We start from the raw sequence: 24,226 nt of genomic DNA, 5'->3' as shown, positions 1-24,226 counted from the left end.
TTCTGTTTACAGCGTCATGATGGTCGCATCCGTGTTTGGCGACATCGCGATGAACGCACATTGGAAGCGTGTATTCGTCATCGCCATACTGGAGTTTCACCCGGCGTGATGGTATGGGGTGCCATTGGTTACACGTCTCGGTCACCTTTTGTTCTCATTGACGGCACCCTACATTTCAGCAGGATAATGCACGACCGCATGTTACAGGTCCTGTACGGGCCTTTCTGGATACAGAAAATGTTCGAATGCTGCCCTGGTCGGCACATTCTCCAGATCTCTCACCAATTGAAAACGTCTGGTCAATGGTGGCCGAACAACTGGCTCGTCACAATACGCCAGTCACTACTCTAGATGAACTGTCGTATCGTGTTGAAGCTGCATGGGCGGCTGTACCTGTACGCGCCATCCAAGCTCTGTTTGACTCAATGCCCTGGCGTATCACGGCCATTATTACGGCCAGAGGTGGTTGTTCTGGGTACTGATTTCTCAGGATATATGCACCTAAATTGCGTGAAAATATAATCACATGTCGGTTCTAGTATAATATATTTGTGCAATGCATACCCGTTTACATATACATTTCTTCTTAGTGTAGCAATTTTAATGGCCAATAGTATATAAACAGGAGGACGTCCACTTTCTGTCTGTTCCGATAGGAGCGTTTTTCTGCTAGTTCGTACAGTCTTGTGAAATCAGATGAATCGTTTTGAAACACGTAGTGTTTTATGGGATGTCAGTGCATTGCCTAAAGATGGGGTGAGAAAGCGGTAACGTGTGGAGTGGAGCCGTGCTGATGCCGTGTGCGTGGCAGCGCTGCACGAGGCGGCAGGCAGTCAGTGTCCGCGAGGCCCTGCGGAGGCGGAGGCGACCCACACAAGGCCGCGCGCCGACGTGGGAGTCCGGCGGCTGGGGAACCGCCGCTGGCCGGCTGCCAGCCGAGCACTGGAGGCGGGGCGCTCGCCCGCACCCGTCTCTGCGTCACGTTTCCCTGTAGCGCGGCCGTCACTGGCTACCATCGGCTCCTCTACAACCGCGGTGAGCGCGTGTACCGGCAGGTAGCTGGTCACGCGGCTGCTTTGTCGGCAGTTTTCTCCTCCGATTGCGAAAACATTCTGTTAGCACCCACCTACATAGAGAGAAATGGTCATCACGATAAAATAAGAGAAATCACGCCTTGCACGGAAAAATTTAAGTGTTCGTTTTTCCCACGTGCCGTTCGAGAGTGGAACGGTAGAGAGACAGCATCAAGGTGGTTCACTGAACCCTCTGCCAGTCAGTTTATTGTGAATAGCAGAGTAATCACGTAGATGTAGATGTAGATGGGTGCTCTGCGTACGAAAGGTGCTCAGAAAGTAATGCAACACTTTTTTCTGATATCAGGCTGGTTTTATTCAGGAGTCCAATACTTCATGTTATTCCCCACCTCGTTTGGCTGCAAAACCGTATTTTTACACGTAATCTCCGTTCAATGCGACGGCCTTAACGCCATCTCACTGGGAGGGTCTGGATGCCCATGTGGTACCTTTCTAATGGTCGACGTCGCAGTCAACGTATTGGTGCATCAGCAACTTCCCCCTCACTCCTCCGAGTCCATCCTCCATTGGGCCAAAAAGATGGAAGTGGGAAGGTGTGAGATCTGGGCTGTAGGGCCGGCCTGAGTGGCCGTGCGATTCTAGGCCCTACAGTCTGGAACCGAGCGACCGCTACGGTCGCAGGTTCGAATCCTGCCTCGGGCATGGATGTGTTAGTTAGGTTTAATTAGTTCTAAGTTCTAGGGGACTTATGACCTCAGCAGTTGAGTCCCATAGTGCTCAGAGCCATCTTTTGGGCTGTAGGGTGTCTACATCTACATCTACATCGATACTCTGCAAATCACATTTAAGTGCTTGGCAGAGGGTTCATCGAACCACCTTTACAATTCTCTGTTATTCCAATCTCGTATAGCGCGCGGAAAGAATGAACACCCGTATCTTTTCTTACGAGCTCTGATTTCCCTTATTTTATCGTGGTGATCGTTCCTCCCTATGTAGGTCGGTGTCAACAAAATATTTTCCCATTCGGAGGCGAAAGTTGGTGATTGGAATTTCGTGAGAAGATTCCGTCGCAACGAAATGCGCCTTTCTCTTAATGATGTCCAGCCCAAATCCTGTATCATTTCTGTGACACTCTCTCCCATATTTCGCGATAATACAAAACGTGCTGCCTTTCTTTGAACTTTTTCGATGGTCTCTCTATGTAGGTGGGTGCTAACAGAATGTTTTCGCAATCGGAGGAGAAAACTGCCGACAAAGCAGCAGTATTCTAAAAGAGGACGGACAAGCGTAATGTAGGCAGTCTCCTTAGTAGATCTGTTACATTTTCTAAGTGTTTTGCCAATAAAATGCAGTCTTTGGTTAGCCTTCCCCAGAAAATTTTAAGTTGTTCGTAATTGTAATACCTAGGTATTTAGTTCAATTTAAGTCTTTTAGATTAGACTGATTTATCGTGTAACCGAAGTTCAATGAGGTTTCTTTTAACACTCATGTGGATGACCTCACACTTTTCGTTATTTAGGGTCAACTGCCACTTTTCATACCATTCAGATATTTTTCCTAAATTGTTTTGCAGTTTCTTTTGGTCTTCTGATGACTTTATTAGTCGACAAACGACAGCGACGTCTGCAAACAACCGAAGATGGCTGCTCAAATTGTCTCCCAAATCGTTTATATAGATAAGGAACAGCAAAGGGCCTAGAACACTACTTTGGGGAAAGCCTGAAATCACTTCTGTTTTACTCAATTACTTTCCGTCAATTACTACGAACTGTGGCCTCTCTGACAGGAAATCACAAATCCAGTCGCATAAGCGAGACGATATTCCATAAGCACGCAATTTCACTACGAGCCGCTTGTGTGGTACAGTGTCAAAAGCCTTCCGGAAATCCAGAAATACGGAATCGATCTGAAATCGCTTGTCAATAGCACTCAACACTTCATGTGAATGAAGAGCTAGTTGTGTTTCACAGGAGCGATGTTTTCTAAACCCATGTCGACTGTGTGTCAATAGACCGATTTCTTCGAGGTCATTCATAATGTTCGAACACAATATATGTTCCAAAATCCTGCTATATATCGACGTTAACGATATGGGACTGTAATTTAGTGGATTACTGCTGCTACTTTTCTTGAATACTGGTGTGACCTGTGCAACTTCCCAGTCTTTGGGTACGGATCTTTCGTCCAGCGAACAGTTGTATATGATTGTTAAGTATGGAGCTAATGCATCAGCATACTCTGAAAGAAACCTAATTGGTATACAGTCTGGACCAGAAGACTTGCTTTTATTAAGTGATTTAAGTTGCTTCACTACCCCGAGGATATTTACTTCTACGTTACTGATGTTGGACGAGGAACAACTGTCCAATGAAGTTTTGTGAGCTGCTCTGGGGTGCGTAAACTAACGTGAGGCCTTGTATTGTCATGGAGGAAGAGAAGTTTGTTTGTGTTTTCCCGGTGACGAACACACTGAAATCGTTTCTTCAGTTTCCTTAGGCTAGCACAACTTCCGAGTTGATCGGTGCAGCACGAGTACCCCAACGGCTGGACTACCGACAGAAACATCCAGCGAGGTGTTTGATGTGATCCGTCGATCCCCTCAAATGAGAGTGTCCGCAGTTTCCAGCATTGCAGAAACCACACCTGTATCTCGACGGCCAGCATGCGGGACATCGGACAGGTTTGCACGACCTTGTTGCAACGATAACAGATGCATCGCCCCACGACTCACGTGCTTTTTTTCACTGCCAGATCTGCGTAGACATTCTCGAAGTGCCTATAATATAAATATCTGCGATGCTCTGTTTTCCGCCAAAACAAACTCAATGACAGCTCTCTGCTTGAAACGCACCTCCGTTACAGACGCCATTTTGAAACCTACGTACAGCCCCGCCTTCTCTCGGAACTTCATGAAACAATAGTGGCTGAAGCGGGAATATTCCACGGTGTCCCACAACAACACCCGCATTTAGTCAACCGAAACTGGACGAGAAAAGAAACATGTTGCATTCAGGCGCTCATCGATGGGGGAAGGGCCGGATGCCATTGGATCATGATACCGCCCTGAAACACGTATGTAGGAACTGACTGTCATTGCTGATTGATTCATATTAATTAATATCCGTACACATTATAAAAGTAGATGTACGAATGTATGTACGAGGGTCACTCCAAAAGAAATTCACACTATTATTTTTAAAATCCATCTTTTATTCTACATGTTTGAATGTTTTACAGTATGTAGATACATCCTTTAGGAACAATATTTCCATTTCTCCACATAATTTACATCCAACTGCCTTAAGCCATCTTGGAACCAGTGCCTGTATACCCGCACGGTACAATTCTGGACTAACCTGTTGGAGCCACTGTTTTACAGCGCGCACAAGGGAGTCATCATCTTCAAATCTTGTTCCACGAAGAGAGTCTTTCAGTTTCCCAAAGAGATGATAGCCACATGGAGCCAGGTCAGGACTGTAAGGCGGGCGTTTCAGTGTTGTCTATCCGAGTTTTGTGATCGCTACCATGGTTTTTTGACTGACATGTAGCCGTGCATTGTCGTGCAACAGCAAAACATTCTGCTTTTGCCGATGTGGTCGAACACGACTCAGTCGAGCTTGGAGTTTCTTTCGTGTCGCCACATATGCATTAGAATTTATGGTGGTTCCACTTGGCATGATGTCCACAAGCAAGAGTCCTTCGGAATCGAAAAACACCGTAGCCATAACTTTTCCAGCAGAAGGTGTGGTTTTGAATTTTTTTGGGGGTTAATTTGCGTGATACCACTCCATTGATTGTCTCTTCGTCTCTGGTGAAAAATGATGGAGCCATGTTTCATCACTTGTCACAATTCTCCCAAGAAATTCATCGCCACCATTCTCGTACTGTTCCAAAAGTTTTTTGCATACCGCTTTTCTCGTTTCTTTGTGAGCCACTGTCAACATCCTGGGAACCCATCTGGCACAAACCTTTTTTAACGCCAACACTTTCAGTATTCTGCAAACACTTCCTTCCCTTATCCCAACGTAGCGCGACAATTCGTTCACTGTGATGCGTCTGTCAGCAGTCAGATGGGGCCAAAAATATGCCTAATGGACCGCTTAGGATCTGCATCACGTTCTCTTCACCGATGAGTGTCGCAGATGCCTTCAACCAGACGGTCGGAGACGTGTTTGGAGGCAACCCGGTCAGATTGAACGCCTTAGACACACTGTGCAGCGAGTGCAGCAACGTGGAGGTTCCCGGATGTTTTGTCGTGGCATTATGTGGGGCCGATGTACGCCGTTGGTGGTCATGGAAGGTGCCTTAACGGCTGTACGATACGTCAATGCCATCCTCCGACCGATAGTGCAACCATTTCGGCAGCTTATTGGCGAGGCATTCGTCTTCATGGACGAAAATTCGTGCCCCCATCGTGCACATCTGGTAAATGACTTCCTTCAGGATAACGACATCAAAAAAATGGGTCAAATGGCTCTAAGCACTATGGGACTTAACATCTGAGGTCATCAGTCCCCTCTACTTAGAACTACTTAAATATAACTAACCTAAGGACATATAACTAACCTAAGGACATCACACACATCCATGCTCGAGGCAGGATTCGAACCTGCGACCGTAGCAACAGCGCGGTTCCGGACGGGAAACGCCTAGAACCACTCGGCCACTCGTCTGATTGAAGGCATATGCGAATATGTTCTCCAGACACGAACCCTATCGAACAAACTTGGGATAAATTGAAAAGGGCTGTTTATGGACGACGTGACCCACCAACCACTCTGAGGGATCTACTCCGAATCGCCGTTGAGGAGTGGGACAATCTAGACCAACAGTACCTTGATGAACTTGTGGATAGTATGCCACGACGAATACAGGCATGGATCGATGCAAGAGGACGTGCTACTATGTATTAGAGGTAACGGTGTGTACAGCAATCTGTACCACCACCTCTGAAGGTCTCGTTGTACCGTGGTACAACACGCAATGTGTGATTTTCATCAGCAGTAAAAAGGGCGGAAATGATGTTTATGTTGATCTCTATTCAAATGTTCTGAACAGGTTCCGGAACTCTCCGTACCGAGGTGATGCAAAACTTTTTTTGATGTGTGTTAAAAATGTGTGATATGTGCGTATGCGGGCAAAGCCACCGTAAAAAGTTCCTCCTAAATCCCTGGATCGATTACAACCAAACTTGGTACTCGTATTACTTACTATATGAAATGAAGTTCTTTGGGCATAATAACCAGCATTCTCTTGTTAGAGTGCGGGTGATAACGCGGAAAGAGAAGGGGGTGGAGGAGATGGACGTACAGAGAGGGGCAAGCAGGAAGTGAATACAGATACAGAGAGGAGGAGATGGATAGAGAGAGCAGAGGGGAGGACGTGGACAGAGAAACACGAGGAGATCAGCAGCCTGAGGGAGGAGGAAGTGAAAAGAGGAGGAGATGGACAGAGATAGAGGATGGAAAGAGAGAGGGGGAGGAAAAAATAGTCTAAGAAGGGGTGAGGAGAAATTGGAGGAGGAGGAGGAGATGGACGTAGGGGGTCGGAGGAGATGTACAGAGGGGGAACAAGGAGATGGGCAGAGGGGGGGGAGGAGTAGATGATCAGAGAGAGGAGGGCAGGAGCAAATTGATAGAGAGAGAGGGGGAAGTGGGTGGACAGAGAGAGGAGAGGAAGAGATGGACAGAGAGGGGGACGAAGAACTAATAGAAGACTGGAATAAATGCATACCCGGGCAAAGCCGGGTAATCAGCTGATTCATATATAAAAACACCACAGATGATTTTTTTCTGTGTGCTTATGTATCGTGAAGGGAATGCGAAATGTGTGATCGCATGTGTATTTCATGTGCCGAAAAGTTTCCTTTTTCCCCTCCTCACCAGGCGCACAGACAATCTCTGGTTGGTTTACGTCTGGGATCTTGTATGTTTGAAATTGACTGCTGAGGGAAGCAAAGGTTGCCCTGAGTAGTCCGTGTTGTAGCATCTATTCTGTTAGCCGTTTCGAGAGGAGCATTTCGCGATTTCTGATACTGGTAGCTTTCTCTAGAACATTCGGGCGGTTTCTTTCCTTGACGAATCAGAGCTCTTCCCGCTTTTAAGCAACCGGCGTTTGGAGCCGTCGTGCCTATATTCCTGTAAAAAAAAAAAAAAAAAAAAAAAAGAGCTGTCCGGCGCCTAAGCCCTACACTGGCCATCTTAACACGGGGAATCGTGATCTTAACTTCTGAAACCGTAAGACATTTTGATCCTCTTGAACACAGATTGAGATACTGTATTTCGGTGAGTGTAGTCAAGTGTTATTTGAATAGGAGAATTTCATTGCATTAAGTTTCTAGAACGTTCGTGAGTGGTATTGTTTTCTTTCAGTGGATCGATTTAGTTAATTTACGAGAGAAATGTGTGGGCAAGCACTTGACTTTTTGGCAATGGAGCTGACCTTGTGCACTCAGCAATAGTCCCTCATTTGAGTAATTACGAGCCGTGTTTCTTGATAATCGTGTATCAGATTAATTCTGATAAAAGTTGCATCTCAATCGCATTCACTAACAGTGTCTTTAAATAACGTTTAATTCGTCCTTGTGAGCCATGTGTGAAAAATAATAGTCAATGTGCGGTTACCTATGCGAGTAAAGTAGCCTCAGAAATCAGTCGAGTTTAGACGTTACTGTTACTCGACTTGGCTTGTGTAATAGGAGGTGAGGGGTATTTTATTTTTAAGCACGACTGCGTGTGCGCCTTGGCTGTCGATGGGAGGCTTTGTTTCGGAATTGGTGAACTCCTCAGTCCACCCAAGTAGTTCCTATGGTGGAGGAATATGATGATTCATGCCTCTTTTGAGTCGTGTGAGAATCATTTTTCAGTTTTCGGTGTATCTGGCCACCCTCCTCCTCACGTTCTCATAAGATTCATAAGCTGGTTTTTCATTTGCATCGTTTCTGTCCAGCATTATTATCATAATGACATTATGATCGTATTACGTGCTCAATGTCATCTTGTTCATACAAAGTGTGTCGTTATGTCCAATAACTGTGAATTTATAAGATCCGTTTTTCTAATCTATCTCAAGTAAGTTTCTCTCGTGATTCAGACAGTAGCTCCTCTTGAAATGAGTAATGGAAAAGGTTGTGAAAGGCAATAATACTCGTAAAGCTTGTAAGAGAGTTATGTTTAGATAATCTAAAGAAACCCCGCTTAGTGTTATGTGGCAGCTCTTCTCCAAAAATTGACACTCAACATATTTCATGTTACTATATGCTCATCCTCTTTGCTCAAAGTAGTGGCTCTCTTAAACTGCACCATAACTGCAGAGAGTATTCAGTACTACCAGTGACTGTCCAGCTAATTGCTTTTTCTCTTCCCTGCTTTTATCACCGTGAGTGCTTGTTATTACTGTGCAGAGCTGAAAGCTTTCAAGCTGGCTGGGACAAGATATTTTACTTAAAGAAGCAAATAGAAGAGCCACAAATGTGTCATAGCCAAAAGCTGAGCTTCAGCATAGGCAGCCCCGAACGGATTTCGCTTCACCCATTCCCGGTCTCCAGGAGACCCCGAAAGGTCCAGCTATCTGCCAAAAAACTGTGTTATTTGTGTCTAGAAAGAATCCTTTAAGCCAGATAAGTATGTAAGCCAGGTGCATCCTTTGAGAAACGCTTCAGCGTGAGAAATGCTGTTTGCCTCAGCAGCCATCTTACAGAAGAAGGTTCAGTTTAAACTTTTGGGACAGGCTTCCTCATTGATTCGTAATGTTAGTTTCTGAAGCGCCCGGGTCTTTGTCGTGCATGTCTACATGTGAACCTTCCTATTTGTCTACTTCAGAATTGTACCATGGAGTGGGAGAGGTTTCTTGGCCTCCTCCACACGCCTTGGCACTATTGGTTAATAATAACAAGATCCGAAGGAGGAAGAGTTTGTTTAACCTTATCACAACATTATTACTGAACAGAACTCGCAGTGTGTGCTAGATTTCCTCGTTATTCCTCTCCTCCATTCTCCTTTATCTAAGGTCGGTCCTCGAAAAGTCTTCACTTCTTTCGATTATTGACAGTTTTTCCTTTCCTCGTTTAGCTTAGCTCCAGCTTCCTGTAAAATGCATGATTTCTGGACGTAACACTGTGTTATAGATTCTTACCTTAGTGTTCGGTGATACTGATTTTTAGTCGACGGCATCCCTGACGGAGTACATGGTTTTTATTTCCACTGCTAGTCTTTCGTCGATATCCATTCCTATACTGATGCCACAGGTAAACCAACACCCCAAATATGTGAACTATAAGTTCACTTGAACCTCAAACCATCTATCCCAAGAAATTCTTACTGCTCCTCTCTTCTTCCTAACTGCATGATTCCGTTTTGGTTCATTCATATTTAGCCCAAACGTAGTGCATAGTTGACGATTTTCTGACACATTTCTCTCACCTCATGGTTTCATTCACTTAGTAGTATTACATGTCTATATATGCGAGACAATTGAAATTACCATCCATCTGTTCCCCAGGGCACTCTTGTTGCCTAAATGCCATTATTACTTTCTATAAGATGGCACTTAACAGAACACGTGAGAGAGCACCCCCTCGTCTGACGCCTGTCTCAATCTCTAACGCTTCTGTTGTGAGCCCTCGGAAATGCACTGCTGCACTTGATGCATCTCTACAAGTTTGCACCACACTCACTTGCTTCTCTGAGATTCTGAAGTCACGCAACGCATTGTATAGTCCTTTCCTGTGGATGCCGTCGCGTGCGCGTTGAAAACCGTCAAACAGTTGTCTCATAGTGAAAAATGTGATCTATTGTCGGTCGGTTTGGTCGAAAGCTTCGAATTCTTGTATGCCGTTCTCTATGAAAAGCTGAAATTGTCTGAGGATAATGATAGACAGTATCTTGTAGGTATTCTCTTCTTTTTTTCGATTATTTGCTTTAATGATAAAATGTGCAGGATCAGTCGGCGGCCACGACGGTGGCCAGGGCAAATGCCAGTATGGTTCCTCGCATAAGGCCACGTCCCACTACCTGTTCGATCATTGTCAATAAACCTACAAGTGTGCAAATTCCTATTTACGTGGATAATGTTTTTTATTTATTTGTTCAGGAACTGTAATACTATGACTCTCCAACATCATTGTGAAAGTGATCCACAGATGAATAAATGAATAAAATTACTACTGCTGCTGCTACTGTTACCACTACTTCTACTACGACTAATGCCACCACCATATTTCTCGTACTGCATTTGGACGACCAACGCTCCCCTCTCCTTCCCCTGTGCAGCTCACATGCGACGCAAAAGAGGCCACGGACTCCGTTGCCCATGAAGCACCATGTGGAAATGGAGCCTCGTGGAGATATTTTGTGTTCTTTCTTTGGCAGTTGTATTATATTTAGGAAACTATTATAGGTAAATGGATACATGAAATTATAAAAGAAAAAATTTTGATTTAGGGAGAGCGATAAAGAAAGATGGGATAGACTGAGTAGTGGGAAATCCCATCACCTGTGCAATAAGGGAAGGAGGTCTCGGAACGTGGCCTTGGGCCCGACGTCCCTATGCAGTGTCTCCCAAGGTTACTTATAAGTTATACTGATATGCTAGTCTACTTAATTATAGGTTAATGATTTACATGTTTACTCTGGCGCCTGGTATAATAACCTGCCAACAAGGTTACACTTTGTACATATAGTGTTTCTATACCAAGTGATAAAGGATTACTAATGATACGTGTTGTGTATGCTATGTATTGTGTCTCTTCCTGTGTTCTATCGTGTCCTTACTCTTATTCTACCGCCGGCCGGGGTGGCCGAACGGTTCTAGGCGCTGCAGTCTGGAACCGCGCGACCGCTACGGTCGCAGGTTCGAATCCTGCCTCGGGCATGGATGTGTGTGAAGTCCTTAGGTTAGTTAGGTTTAAGTAGTTCTAAGTTCTAGGGGACTGATGACCTCAGAAGTTAAGTCCCATAGTGCTCAGAGCCATTTGCTCCATTTGAATCTTATTCTACCTTACGTCGTACGTTAAAAATCTGTATTACTATCGTAACAAGTTTATCGTGGCGCCTGATACAATAATTGACCACGATTATAACCTACGTCTCTCTGGTTCGGCATATGTTTCATGCTCCTATTTTTGGGTGTCTACATGCTGTTCTTCGTGTTTTCAATCCTCTGCGTCGGTGTTGGAGGAGTCCTTAGGACTGAAGTCCTGATCTCAACTAACCCAGCCGTCCCTTTGACGTCTGATACGATGCCTGTGTGATCTCATTTGTTTATACACTGAAGAGCCAAAGAAACTGGCATGCCTGCCTAATATCGTGTAGGGCCACCGCGAGCACGCAGAAGTGCCGCAACACGACGTGGCATTGACTCGATTAATGACTGAAGTAGTGTTCGAGGGAAATGACTCCAAGAATCCTGCACGGCTATCCATAAATCTGTAAGCGTATGAGGGGGTGGAGATCTCTTGTGAATAGCACTTTGCAAGGCATCCCAGATAGCTCAATAATGTTTATGTTTGGGGAGTTTGGTGGCCATCGGAAGTGTTTAAACTTAGAAGAGTGGTACTGGAGCCACACTGTAGTAATTCTAGGCGTGTTGGGTGTCGCATTGTCCTGCTGGAATTGCCCAAGTCCGGCGGAATGCACAATGGACACGAATAGGTGCAGGTGATCAAACAGGATGCTTACGTGCGTGTCACCTGTCAGAGTCGTATCTAGACGTATTAGGAGTTCGATATCACTCCAGCTGCACACGATTCATACCATTACAGAGCCTCCACCAGCTTCAACAGTCCCCTGTTGACATGCAGGCCCATGGATTCATGAGGTTGTCTCTATACCCGTACACGTCAATCCGCCGATACAATTTGAATCAGACTCGTACGACCAACAACATGTTTTCAGTCATCAACAGTCCAATGTCGGTGTTGACGGGCCCAGGTGAGGCGTAAAGCTTTGTGTCGTGCAGTCATCAAGGGTACACGAATGGGCTTTCGGCCCAGCATTGAAATCTGCAGCAATTTGCGGAAGGGTTGCACTTCTGTCACGTTGAGCGATTCTCTTCAGTCGTTGTTGGTCCCGTTCTTGCAGGATCTTTTTCCGGCCGCAGCGATGTCGGAGTTTGATGTTTTACCGGATCCTAATATTCACAATACACTCGTGAAAAGATCGTACGGGAAAATCCCCACTTCATCGCTACTTCGGAGATGCCGTGTCCCATCGCTCGTGCGCCGATTATAACACCACGTTCAAACTCATTTAAATCTTACTAACTTGCCATTGTAGTAGCAGTAACCGATCTAACAGCTGCGTCAGACATTTGTCTTATATATGCGTTACCGACCACAGCGCCGTATTCTGCCTGTATTTGAATACGCATGCCTTTACTAATTACTTTGGCGCTTCAGTGTAGATGGTGTGTTCTGTCTTGGTGGTATGGTCTGTTACCTTATTTAGTTGTCGCCATATGTGTGAGGTCCTGAGTGTGTGTTGCACTGTTTCTGTTGTGATTGTTGATATGTTTCACCCTGTGCGGTACCCACAGTACAGCACGAAGTGCATCGTCCGTTATTATTATCGTATGCATCAATTACAGTAATACACATTTAACAAAACAAAGAAATATATATATATATATATATATATATATATATATATATATATATATATATAGACACACACAGGGTGTTTCAAAAATGACCGGTATATTTGAAACGGCAATAAAAACTAAACGAGCAGCGATAGAAACACACCGTTTGTTGCAATATGCTTGGGACAACAGTACATTTTCAGGCAGACAAACTTTCGAAATTACAGTAGTTACAATTTTCAACAACAGATGGCGCTGTGGTCTGGGAAACTCTATAGTACGATATTTTCCACATATCCACCATGCGTAGCAATAATATGGCGTAGTCTCTGAATGAAATTACCCGAAACCTTTGTCAACGTGTCTGGCGGAATGGCTTCACATGCAGATGAGATGTACTGCTTCAGCTGTTCAATTGTTTCTGGATTCTGGCGGTACGCCTGGTCTTTCAAGTGTCCCCACAGAAAGAAGTCACAGGGGTTCATGTCTGGCGAATAGGGAGGCCAATCCACGCCGCCTCCTGTATGTTTCGGATAGCCCAAAGCAATCACACGATCATCGAAATATTCATTCAGGAAATTAAAGACGTCGGCCGTACGATGTGGCCGGACACCATCTTGCATAAACCACGAGGTGTTCGCAGTGTCGTCTAAGGCAGTTTGTACCGCCACAAATTCACGAAGAATGTCCAGATAGCGTGATGCAGTAATCGTTTCGGATCTGAAAGATGGGCCAATGATTCCTTTGGAAGAAATGGCGGCCCAGACCAGTACTATTTGAGGATGCAGGGACGATGGGACTGCAACATGGGGCTTTTCGGTTCCCCATATGCGCCAGTTCTGTTTATTGACGAAGCCGTCCAGATAAAAATAAGCTTCGTCAGTAAACCAAATACTGCCCACATGCATATCGCCGTCATCAATCCTGTGCACTATATCGTTAGCGAATGTCTCTCGTGCAGCAATGGTAGCGGCGCTGAGGGGTTGCCGCGTTTGAATTTTGTATGGATAGAGGTGTAAACTCTGGCGCATGAGACGATACGTGGACGTTGGCGTCATTTGGACCGCAGCTGCAACACGGCGAACGGAAACCCGAGGCCGCTGTTGGATCACCTGCTGCACTAGCTGCGCGTTGCCCTCTGTGGTTGCCGTACGCCGTCGCCCCACCTTTCCAGCACGTTCATCCGTCCCGTTCCCAGTCCGTTGAAATTTTTCAAACAGATCCTTTATTGTATCGCTTTTCGGTCCTTTGGTTACATTTAACCTCCGTTGGAAACTTCGTCTTGTTGCAACAACACTATGTTCTAGGCGGTGGAATTCCAACACCAGAAAAATCCTCTGTTCTAAGGAATAAACCATGTTGTCTACAGCACACTTGCACGTTGTGAACAGCACACGCTTACAGCAGAAAGACGACGTACAGAATGGCGCACCCACAGACTGCGTTGTCTTCTGTATCTTTCACATCACTTGCAGCGCCATCTGTTGTTGAAAATTGTAACTACTGTAATTTCGAAAGTTTATCCACCTGAAAATGTACTGTTGTCCCAAGCATATTGCAACAAACGGTGTATTTCTATCGCTGCTCGTTTAGTTTTTATTGCCGTTTCAAATATACCGGACATTTTTGAAACACCCTGTATATATATACGGGGTGAGTCACCTAACGTTACCGCTGGATATATTTCGTAAACCACATCAAATACTGACGAATCGATTCCACAGACCGAACGTGAGGAGAGGGGCTAGTGTGATTGGTTAATACAAACCATAAAAAAGTGCACGGAAGTATGTTTTTAACAAAAACCTACGTTTTTTTAAATGGAACCCCGTTAGTTTTGTTAGCACATCTGAACATATAAACAAATACGTAATCAGTGCCGTTTGTTGCATTGTAAAATGTTAGTTACATCCGGAGATATTGTAACCTAACGTTGACGCTTGAGTACCACTCCTCCGCTGTTCGATCGTGTGTATCGGAGAGCACCGAATTACGTAGGGATCCAAAGGGAACGGTGATGGACCTTAGGTACAGAAGAGACTGAAACAGCGCATTACGTCCACATGCTAACACCTTTTTATTGGTCTTTTTCACTGACGCACATGTACATTACCATGAGGGGTGAGGTACACGTACACTCGTGGTTTCCTACCATGAGGGGTGAGGTACACGTACACTCGTGGTTTCCGTTTTCAATTACGGAGTGGAATAGAGTGTGTCCCGACATGTCAGGCCAATAGATGTTCAATGTGGTGGCCATCATTTGCTGTACACAATTACAATCTCTGGCGTAATGAATGTCGTACACGCCGCAGTACATCTGGTGTAATGTCGCCGCAGGCTCCCACAATACGTTGTCTCATATCCTCTGGGGTTGTAGGCACATCACGGTACACATTCTCCTTTAACGTACCCCACAGAAATAAGTCCAGAGGTGTAAGATCAGGAGAACGGGCTGGCCAATTTATGCGTCCTCCACGTCCTACAAACGCCCGTCGAACGTATACCTCACCCCTCATGGTAATGTACATGTGCGTCAGTGAAAAAGACCAATAAAAAGTTGTTAGCATGTGGACGTAATGTGCTGTTCCAGTCTCTTCTGTACCTAAGGTCCATCACCGTTCCCTTTGGATCCCTACGTAATCCGGTGCTCTCCGATACACACGATCGAACAGCGGAGGAGTGGTACTCAAGCGTCAACTTTAGGTTACAATATCTCCGGACGTAATTAACATTTTACAACGCAACAAACGGCACTGATTACGTATTTGTTTATATGTTCAGATGTGCTAACAAAACTAACGGGGTTCCATTTAAAAAACGTAGGTTTGTGTTAAAAGACATATTTCCGTGCATTTTTTTATGGTTTGTATTAACCAATTACACTAGCCCCTCTCCTCACGTTCGGTCTGTGGAATCGATTCGTCAGTATTTGATGTGGTTTACGAAATATATCCAGCGGTAATGTTAGGTGACTCACCCTGTATATAAATGAACATGTGAAATTATATACAGTACACAAGTTTTAAAACGGGTGAGGCTACGCTCGGATACTGATGGACTCGATCCAGCGGAGTGCCTCGTGGGATGCTTGATGGAGCTTCTCAGTGCCACCAGGGAAGCGTCTGAGTGGACATTCATTCACAATGTGGCTCATTGTTTGGGTGTCACCTCAGTCACACACACTGTCACTTGAAAAGCGCCACTTGTGCGTGTTGTATTTGCACCTACCCTCTTCAGTCCGATACCTGTTTAACTGCACCCACACCTCCCTTGGTTCATGGAAGCCTGGAAATGGAACTGTTGGATTGTCCACAAGTTCGTGGTTTCGGGTTCTTGTAGCTTGCCACTCACGTTTCCACTCTGCGTCCTGGTCGAATACTGTGGATAGCATTTGGACTCCCATTTCATATGCTGGTCTTCCAGATTTGAGGCGTTTCCTGGGCAGTGATAGCAAATCGTCATGAAGAAGGATCGAGTTGCTTTCAGAAACTTGCTGACAGAGGTTGTTAAGAGCAGCCTTTCGACGGAGGTCTGGTGGACAGATGTTTGAAAGAACTGGTAGCCAGCAAGTAGGTGTAGACCGGACTGTACCACTAATTACTCTCATGACTGAGTTCACTTGGACGTCTACTTTCACTACGTGGGCGCTTCGGAGCCAAACTGGTGCACAGTATTCTGCTGCAGAGTATACCAGTGCAAGGGATGCTCCTCGGAGGACTGATGTGGTTGCTCCCCGTTACTGCCTGCCAGCTTTCTCACAAGGTATACTCTTGTTTGTCTCTTCTTGGCCAAGTTGGAAAGCTGTTTTTTGTGTGTTAAAGTTCTGTCCAGAGTGACTCCCAGGCATTTTGGGCTTTCGTTGAATCTGACTGTGCCAAGAGGGCAGAACTGTGGACTGATCTTTGCTCATGAAAGGCGATTAGAAAGGTGGAACAGGCTTACCTCGGTTTTAGAAACATTTGGTCTCAGTCGCCATGTCTGGATTGTGCCGTTGCCGTCCGCAGATAGTGAGAAGCGCTGTGGGTGCGCTGGGTATAGGCCGTGGTCAGTCAGGAAATGAACCATGCCACGGCCGGGATTAGCATTATTCATCCGTGACCGTTCCCTGTTCCCTGATACTCGAGAAAAAGTTGTACACACTATGGCCTTTGTACTTATCGTTTCACTCCCGTTGCCAGACATTCAGTCTGCAAAAGTTAGCTGACGTTTGTGTCCTATGTCTTCCCCTGTTATTTCACTGACCTTACCGTGTCTTTCCCTCCTAATCCAGTAGCATGCGACCCGATATCTGATCGTTACATCGCTTGGGAAGGGACCGAACAGCACACACAGCTCCTCTGTTTAGATAGTGCGGAATGCCACCTACTTTCTCAGGAGTACACTCCTTTGTCCACACGTTACTGCTGTCCTGTGGGTCACTAGAGCAAGCCCATGTGGTCATATACTTGCTGAGAAGCTCACCACTATTCCTACTACTACTACTACTACTACTACATGTGAAGGGATTTCGACAAGTAATGCAACACATTTCTTTCCTGGCCTATTTATGTTGAAAACAAGCGGAATTTGCTGTGGGACACCGTGGAATATTCTCGCTTCAGGCCTTATACATTCCGGTGCTATACATAACATTCAAAATGGTGTCTGTACCGGACGTGCATTCCAAGCAGAGAGCTGTCATTGAGTTTCTTTTGGCCGAACCCCACAGCATTGCAGATATTCATAGGAGCTTGCAGAACGTCTATGGAGACCTGGCAGTGAACAAGAGCACGGTGATCACAAGGCGAGCCGCATGTCGTCATCGCAAGGTCGCGCAAACCTGTCCCATCTCCCGCATACCAACTGGCCGCACTTAACTGTAATTCCTGCAGCGTTGGGATGTGCGGGCACTCTCATTCGAGGTGATCGATGGATCACAATGAAACACCTCGCTACTCAACTGAGTGTCTCTGATGGTAGTGCACCGAGCGAGGTGGCGCAGTGGTTAGCACACTGGACTCGCATTCGGGAGGACGACGGTTCAATCCCGTCTCCGGCCATCCTGATTTAGGTTTTCCGTGATTTCCCTAAATCGCTTCAAGCAAATGCCGGGATGGTTCCTTCGAAAGGGCACGGCCGATTTCCTTCCCCCATCCGAGCTTGCGCTCCGTCTCTAATGACCTCGTTGTCGACGGGACGTTAAACACTAATCTCCTCCTCCTCTGATGGTAGTGCTGACACACTCGTCCACCAGTTGGGACACTCAAAGGTGCGTGCTCACTGGGTAGCCGGCCAGAGTGGCCGAGCGGCTCTAGGCGCTACAGTCTGGAACCGCGCGATCGCTACGGTCACAGGTTCGAATCCTGCTTCGGGCATGGATGTGTGTGATGTCCTTAGGTTGGTTAGGTTTAAGTAGTTCTAAGTTCTAGGGGACTGATGACCTCAGAAGTTAAGTCCCATAGTGCTCAAAGCCATTTGAACCATTTTTGAACTCACTGGGTACCTCGCCGTCTAATACAGGACGAGGCAAATAAAAGTGGCCTGTGCGAGTGGGTACGATTGGAAGTGAATGTACGCATATAACCACACCTTGTGACTCACATATCACGTGTAAGCCCGCCAAGTGATCCACACCTGTTCAGAGCATAGTGCGGGAGTGTCAATGCGAGTGGAGCAGTGCAAAGGGGACGATGGTGCTCACAGCGGAGCAGTGGACCTTCGTTGAAGAAACTTACGTGACAACAAAGTGGTGGAAAGAGTGTGCTTAGTTCTTTGCTAAGAATTTTAATGGTATCTAAGTTCCAGCAAAGAGTGCCACTCGGCGCTTAGTACGAAAAGTCAAAAAATATTGCGAAACGTGCACGCACACAATAGAATGTGGCTGCAGTTCACCAGAAAATGCCTCAGAGTCTTGCCAGATCAACCCGACGCCTGTCGCAAGAGACCGGCGGACGAACACTTCATCTGGACCTGCACATGCATCCCTACCGAGTGTCTCTTGTTCATCCATTAAAACCAGCAGATGCTCCTCAGTGTCTTCAGTTTCCTGAGTGGCTGTTCACTGAGACAACAATGAATGGCTTGGATTGGATCTGTTCGTTATGTCTGGTATAACCTGAGTGGTCATGTCAACTGACAGAGTCACAGGTTCTGAGCACCGAAGAGTGCATATAACTTCCACGAAACACCATTGCATGATCAGAGGGTTGGGATATGATGTACAGTGTCTGCACGCCACATTATTGGTCCACCTTCTTTCATCAGACGCTGACTTCTATGCGTTACATTGCCAACATTTTACAAATCATTTTTGCCAGAGTTAATCGTGGTGGAAAAGACCTACAGTTACTTCCAACAGGCTGGAGCAATTGCCCATACAGCCCGCCGAACCTTGGAGTGCATTTACACATTCTTCACGTACGGCAGAGTTGTTAGCAGAGATCTGTCTGGCCGCGGTTCAGCTGGCCAGCCAGGTCACCTGATCTGTCAGCGTGCAATTACCTTGTGTGAGGAGCCCTCTAGCCTAAGAACCTCATAGTCTTCAAGAACTGCAACAGAACATTTTGGTTGAGACTACAACAATTCCAGCAGTCCTGCTTCGATCCGCCTTCAGTAACTTGCTGATCAGGCCCCAAATGCACCGAAAGATGAATAGTTGTCATTTCCATCATCTGCTATTGTCGGATTAGTACTGTATTTCCTTTCCTCTGCTGTGTTTCTTGGTACAATGGAACTCTGTTCTTCAGGCCACTTTTATTTGTCCCACCCTGTTGTAGGCCACAAGGAGCAACGAAGGGCCATCTGTGTGGAATTGCTTGTGACTTAAGAGGATGATAGTGACAGCTTTTTGTCGAACATCGTCACAGGCGAGAAAAGATGGGTTCACCACTTTGAACCGGAATCAAACGGCATTCCATGGAATGGCGCGACATCACCTCTCCTACATAGCAAACGTTTAAAGCCGCATCTTCAACCGGTAAAGTCATGGCGACCGTCTTCTGGGACTCTGAAGCAGTTATTCCGTTTGCTGTCGATTCTCATGGCGCAACGACCAACTCTGTTATGTATTGTGCTGCCCACAGGAAACGAAAGAAACGACTTTAGCGTGTTGCGTGTTCGTAGCCACAAAAATATAAACGAAATGCTCATTCTCCATTACAACGCAAGGCCCCACACAAGTCCACGGAGCCGGCCGGTGTGGCCGTGCGGTTCTAGGCGCTACAGTCTGGATCCGCGTGACCGCTACGGTCGCAGGTTCGAATCCTGCCTCGGGCATGGGTGTTTGTGATGTCTTTAGGTTAGTTAGGTTTAAGTAGTTCTAAGTTCTAGGGGACTGATGACCACAGATGTTAAGTCCCATAGTGCTCAGAGCCATTTTTGAACAAGTCCACGGACCCGAGAAGAGTTCAGAAAACTTCCTTGGGCCGTTCTGCCTCGTACACCCTACAGCCCGAATCTCGCCTCTTCCGACTTCCATCTTTTCTGCCAATGAAGGATGCACACCATAGGAAGCAGTATGTGGATGACTGGGAGGTTACTGAGGCAGCAAGGCAAAAAAAAAAAAAAAAATGGTTCAAATGGCTCTGAGCACTATGGGACTTAACTTCTGAGGTCATCAGTCCCCTAAAACTTAGAACTACTTAAACCTAACTAACCTAAGGACTTCACACACATCCATGCCCGAGGCAGGATTCGAGCCTGTGACCGTAGCAGTCGCGTGGTTCCAGACTGTAGCGCCTAGAACCGCTTGGCCACCCCGGCTGGCGCAGCAAGACACTGACGTCGACCATTACAGTAGTACCATGCGGGAAAACAAGCCTTCAGAGTAAACCTGCGTAAAGCCTTCTCACTAAACCGAGATTATTTTCAAAAGCTGTATTTGTAGCCAAAATTGAGGGGAATACACTACTGGCCATTAAAATTGCTACACTAAGAAGAAATGCCGATGATAAACGGGTATTCATTGCACAAATATATTATACTAGAACTGACATGTGATTACATTTTTACGCAATTTGGGTGCATAGATCCTGAGAAATCAGTACCAAGAACAACCACCTGTGGCCGTAATAACGGCCTTGAGACGCCTGGACATTGAGTCAAACAGAGCTTGGATGGCGTGTACAGGTACAGCTGCCCATGCAGCTTCAACAAGATCCCACAGTTCATCAAGAGTAGTGACTGGCGTATTGTGACGAGCCAGTTGCTCGGTCACCATTGACCAGACATTTTCAATTGGTGAGAGATCTACAGAATGTGCTGGCCTGGGCAGCAGTCGAACATTTTCTGTATCCAGAAAGGCCCGTACAGGACCTGCAACATGCGGTCGTGCATTATCTTGCTGAAATATAGGGTTTCGCAGGGATCGGATGAAGGGTAGAGCCACGGGTCGTATCTGAAATGTAACGTCCACTGTTCAAAGTGCCGTCAATGTGAACAAGAGGTGACCGAGACGTGTAACCAATTGCACCCCATACCATCACGCCGGGTGATACGCTAGTATGGCGATGACGAATACACGCTCCAATGTGCGTTCACCGCAATGTCGCCAAACACGGATGCGACCATCATGATGCTCTAAACAGAACCTGGATTCATCCGAAAAAATGACGTTTTGCCGTTCGTACACCCAGGTTCGTCGTTGAGTACACCATCGCAACGCGCTCCTGTCAAGGTAACCGCAGTCATGGTCTCCGGGTTGATAGTCCGTGCTGCTGCAAACGTCGTCGAACTGTTCGTGCAGATGGTTGTTGTCTAGCAAACGTCCCCATCTGTTGACTGAAGAATGGAGACGCGGCTGCACGATCCGTTACAACCATGCGGATAAGATGCCTGTCATCTCGACTACTAGTCATAAGAGGCCGTTGGGATCCATCACGGCGTTCCGTATTACCCTCCTGAACCCACCGATTCCATGTTGTGCTAAAAGTCATTGGATCTCGATCAACGCGAGCAGCATTGTCGCGATACGATAAACCGCAATCGCGGTAGGCTACAACCCGACCTTTATCTAAGTCGGAAACGTGATGGTACGCATTTCTCCTCCTTACACGAGGCATCACAACAACGTTTCACCAGGCAACGCCGGTCAACTGCTGTGTGAGAAATCGGTTGGAAACTTTTCTCATGTCAGCACGTTGTAGGTGTCGCCACCGGCGCCAACTTTGTGTGAATGCTCTGAAAATCTAATAATTTGCATATCACAGCATCTTCTTCTTGTCGGTTAAATTTCGCGTGTGTAGCACGTCATCTACGTGGTGTAGAAATTTTAATGGCCAGTAGTATAATATGGTGTTTTGGAATCCTGAATGAAGCCAACCTGCTTTCAGGAAAAAATGTGTTGCATTAGTTTTTGAACACCCGTCGTACATCTTGTGGGCGTCGTGGAGGCAGACAGTGGACGTGATTTAGAGAGGGACAAGGCGTGGTGTGTTCTACCTGGGAGGCGGTGATGCCGGAGGTGCAGGCGGGCGTGGGCAGCGAGCGCTTGCGCATGTCGCGGAACGGCGACAGCAGGCCCGGGTTGAGCAGCGGCGAGTCGGGGTTGAAGCCGGGCGGCGGCGACGGCGGGCCGGGGCTGCCCTCGTCGTCGGTGCCTCCCGACTCCTCCACGACGATCAGCGGCTCGCCGGGGCCCTGCGCCGTCGTCGCCGGCGCGTACGACGCCCGCCGCATCCTGCAGCACGCGACACGCAGCCTAATGTTACCACCGCCCAGACAACTCGTACACATACACGGGGTGCTACGTGGCCACACGGAATGACAATACAAACACATAGGGCGATGTTTAACAAAAAAAAAATGTGTTTTAGAAAACTGCTCAATATGAACTGGAAAGATGTTTATAGTGCTCATGACATGAATGAAAAATGTAACACATTCATGAACAATGTCAGTACCATGTTTGAGAACTGTTTTACTGTAAAAGTTACACAAATTAAACAGAAGTCTTTAATAAAACCATGGATTACACAAGAAATAAAGATTTCCTGTAAGACAAAAAGGAAAATGTATCTGTCGACCAAGAATTGCTCCAATGCTGATGATTTAGCTAAATACAAGGAATACTGTAAAACATTAAAAAAAGTAATTCAGACATCTAAACAAATGCACTACGAGAAGAAGATATCAATGTCAGGGAACAAAATAAAAAGAATATGGGATATAGTGAAAGAGGAGACTGGTAGAACCAGCAAGGAACAGGAGCAAATAGCATTACGGGTAGATGACACATTAGTAACCGATGGGCACAGTGTGGCAAATCTATTTAACAAGTACTTTATATCCGTTACTGATAGACTGGGATTGTCAGGATCAGTAAATAATGCTCTTGAATATCTGAAACTAGCCTTTACAAATAGCTTCAGGTACATGAATATGTCACTCACTTCACCAAAAAAAATAACTTCCATAATAAAATCTTTAAAAACAAAGCATTCTAGTGGTTATGATGAAATATCAACAATGTTAATTAAGGCATGTTCTTGTGAGTTTGGTACAATTCTGAGTTACTTGTGTAACCAGTCAATTATAACTGGGACATTTCCTGACTGGCTAAAATATGCAGATGTTAAGCCTCTATTCAAGAAAGGGGATAAAGAGATACCATCAAACTACAGGCCTATTTCACCTTTGCCAGCATTCTCAAAATTTTTAGAAAAAGTAATGTACTGGCAGCTTCTCAACCATCTGACTACAAATAGCATATTATCAAGAACACAGTTTGGATTTCTGAAGGGTTCTGATATCGAGAAGGCTATTTACGCCTACAGTGAAAATGTACTTAATTCATTAAATAACAAGTTCCAAGAAGCAGGTATTTTCCGTGATTTGTCAAAGGCAATCGATTGTGTGAACCACAACATCCTTTTAAATGAATTAGAATTCTATGGTGTGACGGGCAGTGCTGCAAAATGGTTCAAGTCATACCTCACTAATAGGAAACAAAGGGTGTCAGTGCAAGGGACTAGTGAATTAAGTCATCATCAGAATGGGAAGAAATTACAAGTGGTGTCCCACAAGGATCCATCTTAGGGCCATTGCTTTTTCTTGTGTACATTAATGATCTCTCATCAGTTACACTGCCAGAAGCAGAGTTCGTTTTGTTTGCAGATGACACAAGTATTGCAATAAATAGTATGTAGAGTGTAGTTCTAGAAAGATCTGCTAATGATATTTTCATGGATATTAATAAATGGTTTAAAGCCAACTCGCTGACATTAAACTTCGAAAAGCCTCGCTATATGCAATTCAGCACCTGTAAGAGGTTTCCACCCAGCTTATGCATAAAGTATGAAGAAGAGCAGATGGAAGAGGATGACAGTCTTAAATTCCTGGGATTACAACTTGATTCAAGTTGGGTGGAGCACACCACAGAACTGCAGAAGCGTCTTAACGAATCTGTATTTGCAATTCGAGTGTTAGCAGACATAGGAGACATAAAAATGAAAAAGCTTGCATAATTTTCCTACTTTCATTCCGTAATGTCATATGGTATAATATTTTGGGGTAACTCTTCAAGTCAAACAAAAGTTTTCAGAGTCCAAAAGCGTGTAATACGTATTAATTGTGGAGTAAATTCACGGATGTCCTGTAGAAATCTCTTCAAAGAACTGGGTATACTAACTACTGCC

The 24,226-nt window shown here is 45.7% G+C and overlaps 1 protein-coding gene across 1 annotated transcript in view; it reads right to left on the bottom strand.

The window, feature by feature from the left end:
* LOC124775951 overlaps positions 1 to 22,268 on the bottom strand; it is an 82,551-nt gene extending 60,283 nt beyond the window's left edge. Inside the window, exon 1 of the mRNA XM_047250797.1 lies at positions 22,032 to 22,268. Within this exon, the coding sequence (XP_047106753.1) occupies positions 22,032 to 22,268 (237 nt within the window). The remainder of the gene's footprint in view (positions 1 to 22,031) is intronic.
* Between the last annotated feature and the right edge of the window lie 1,958 nt (positions 22,269 to 24,226).

This window comes from Schistocerca piceifrons, chromosome 1, assembly GCF_021461385.2.
Source record: "Schistocerca piceifrons isolate TAMUIC-IGC-003096 chromosome 1, iqSchPice1.1, whole genome shotgun sequence".
Classification (NCBI taxonomy): Eukaryota; Metazoa; Arthropoda; class Insecta; order Orthoptera; family Acrididae; genus Schistocerca; species Schistocerca piceifrons.
This window is presented reverse-complemented; position numbering and strand designations above follow the sequence as displayed.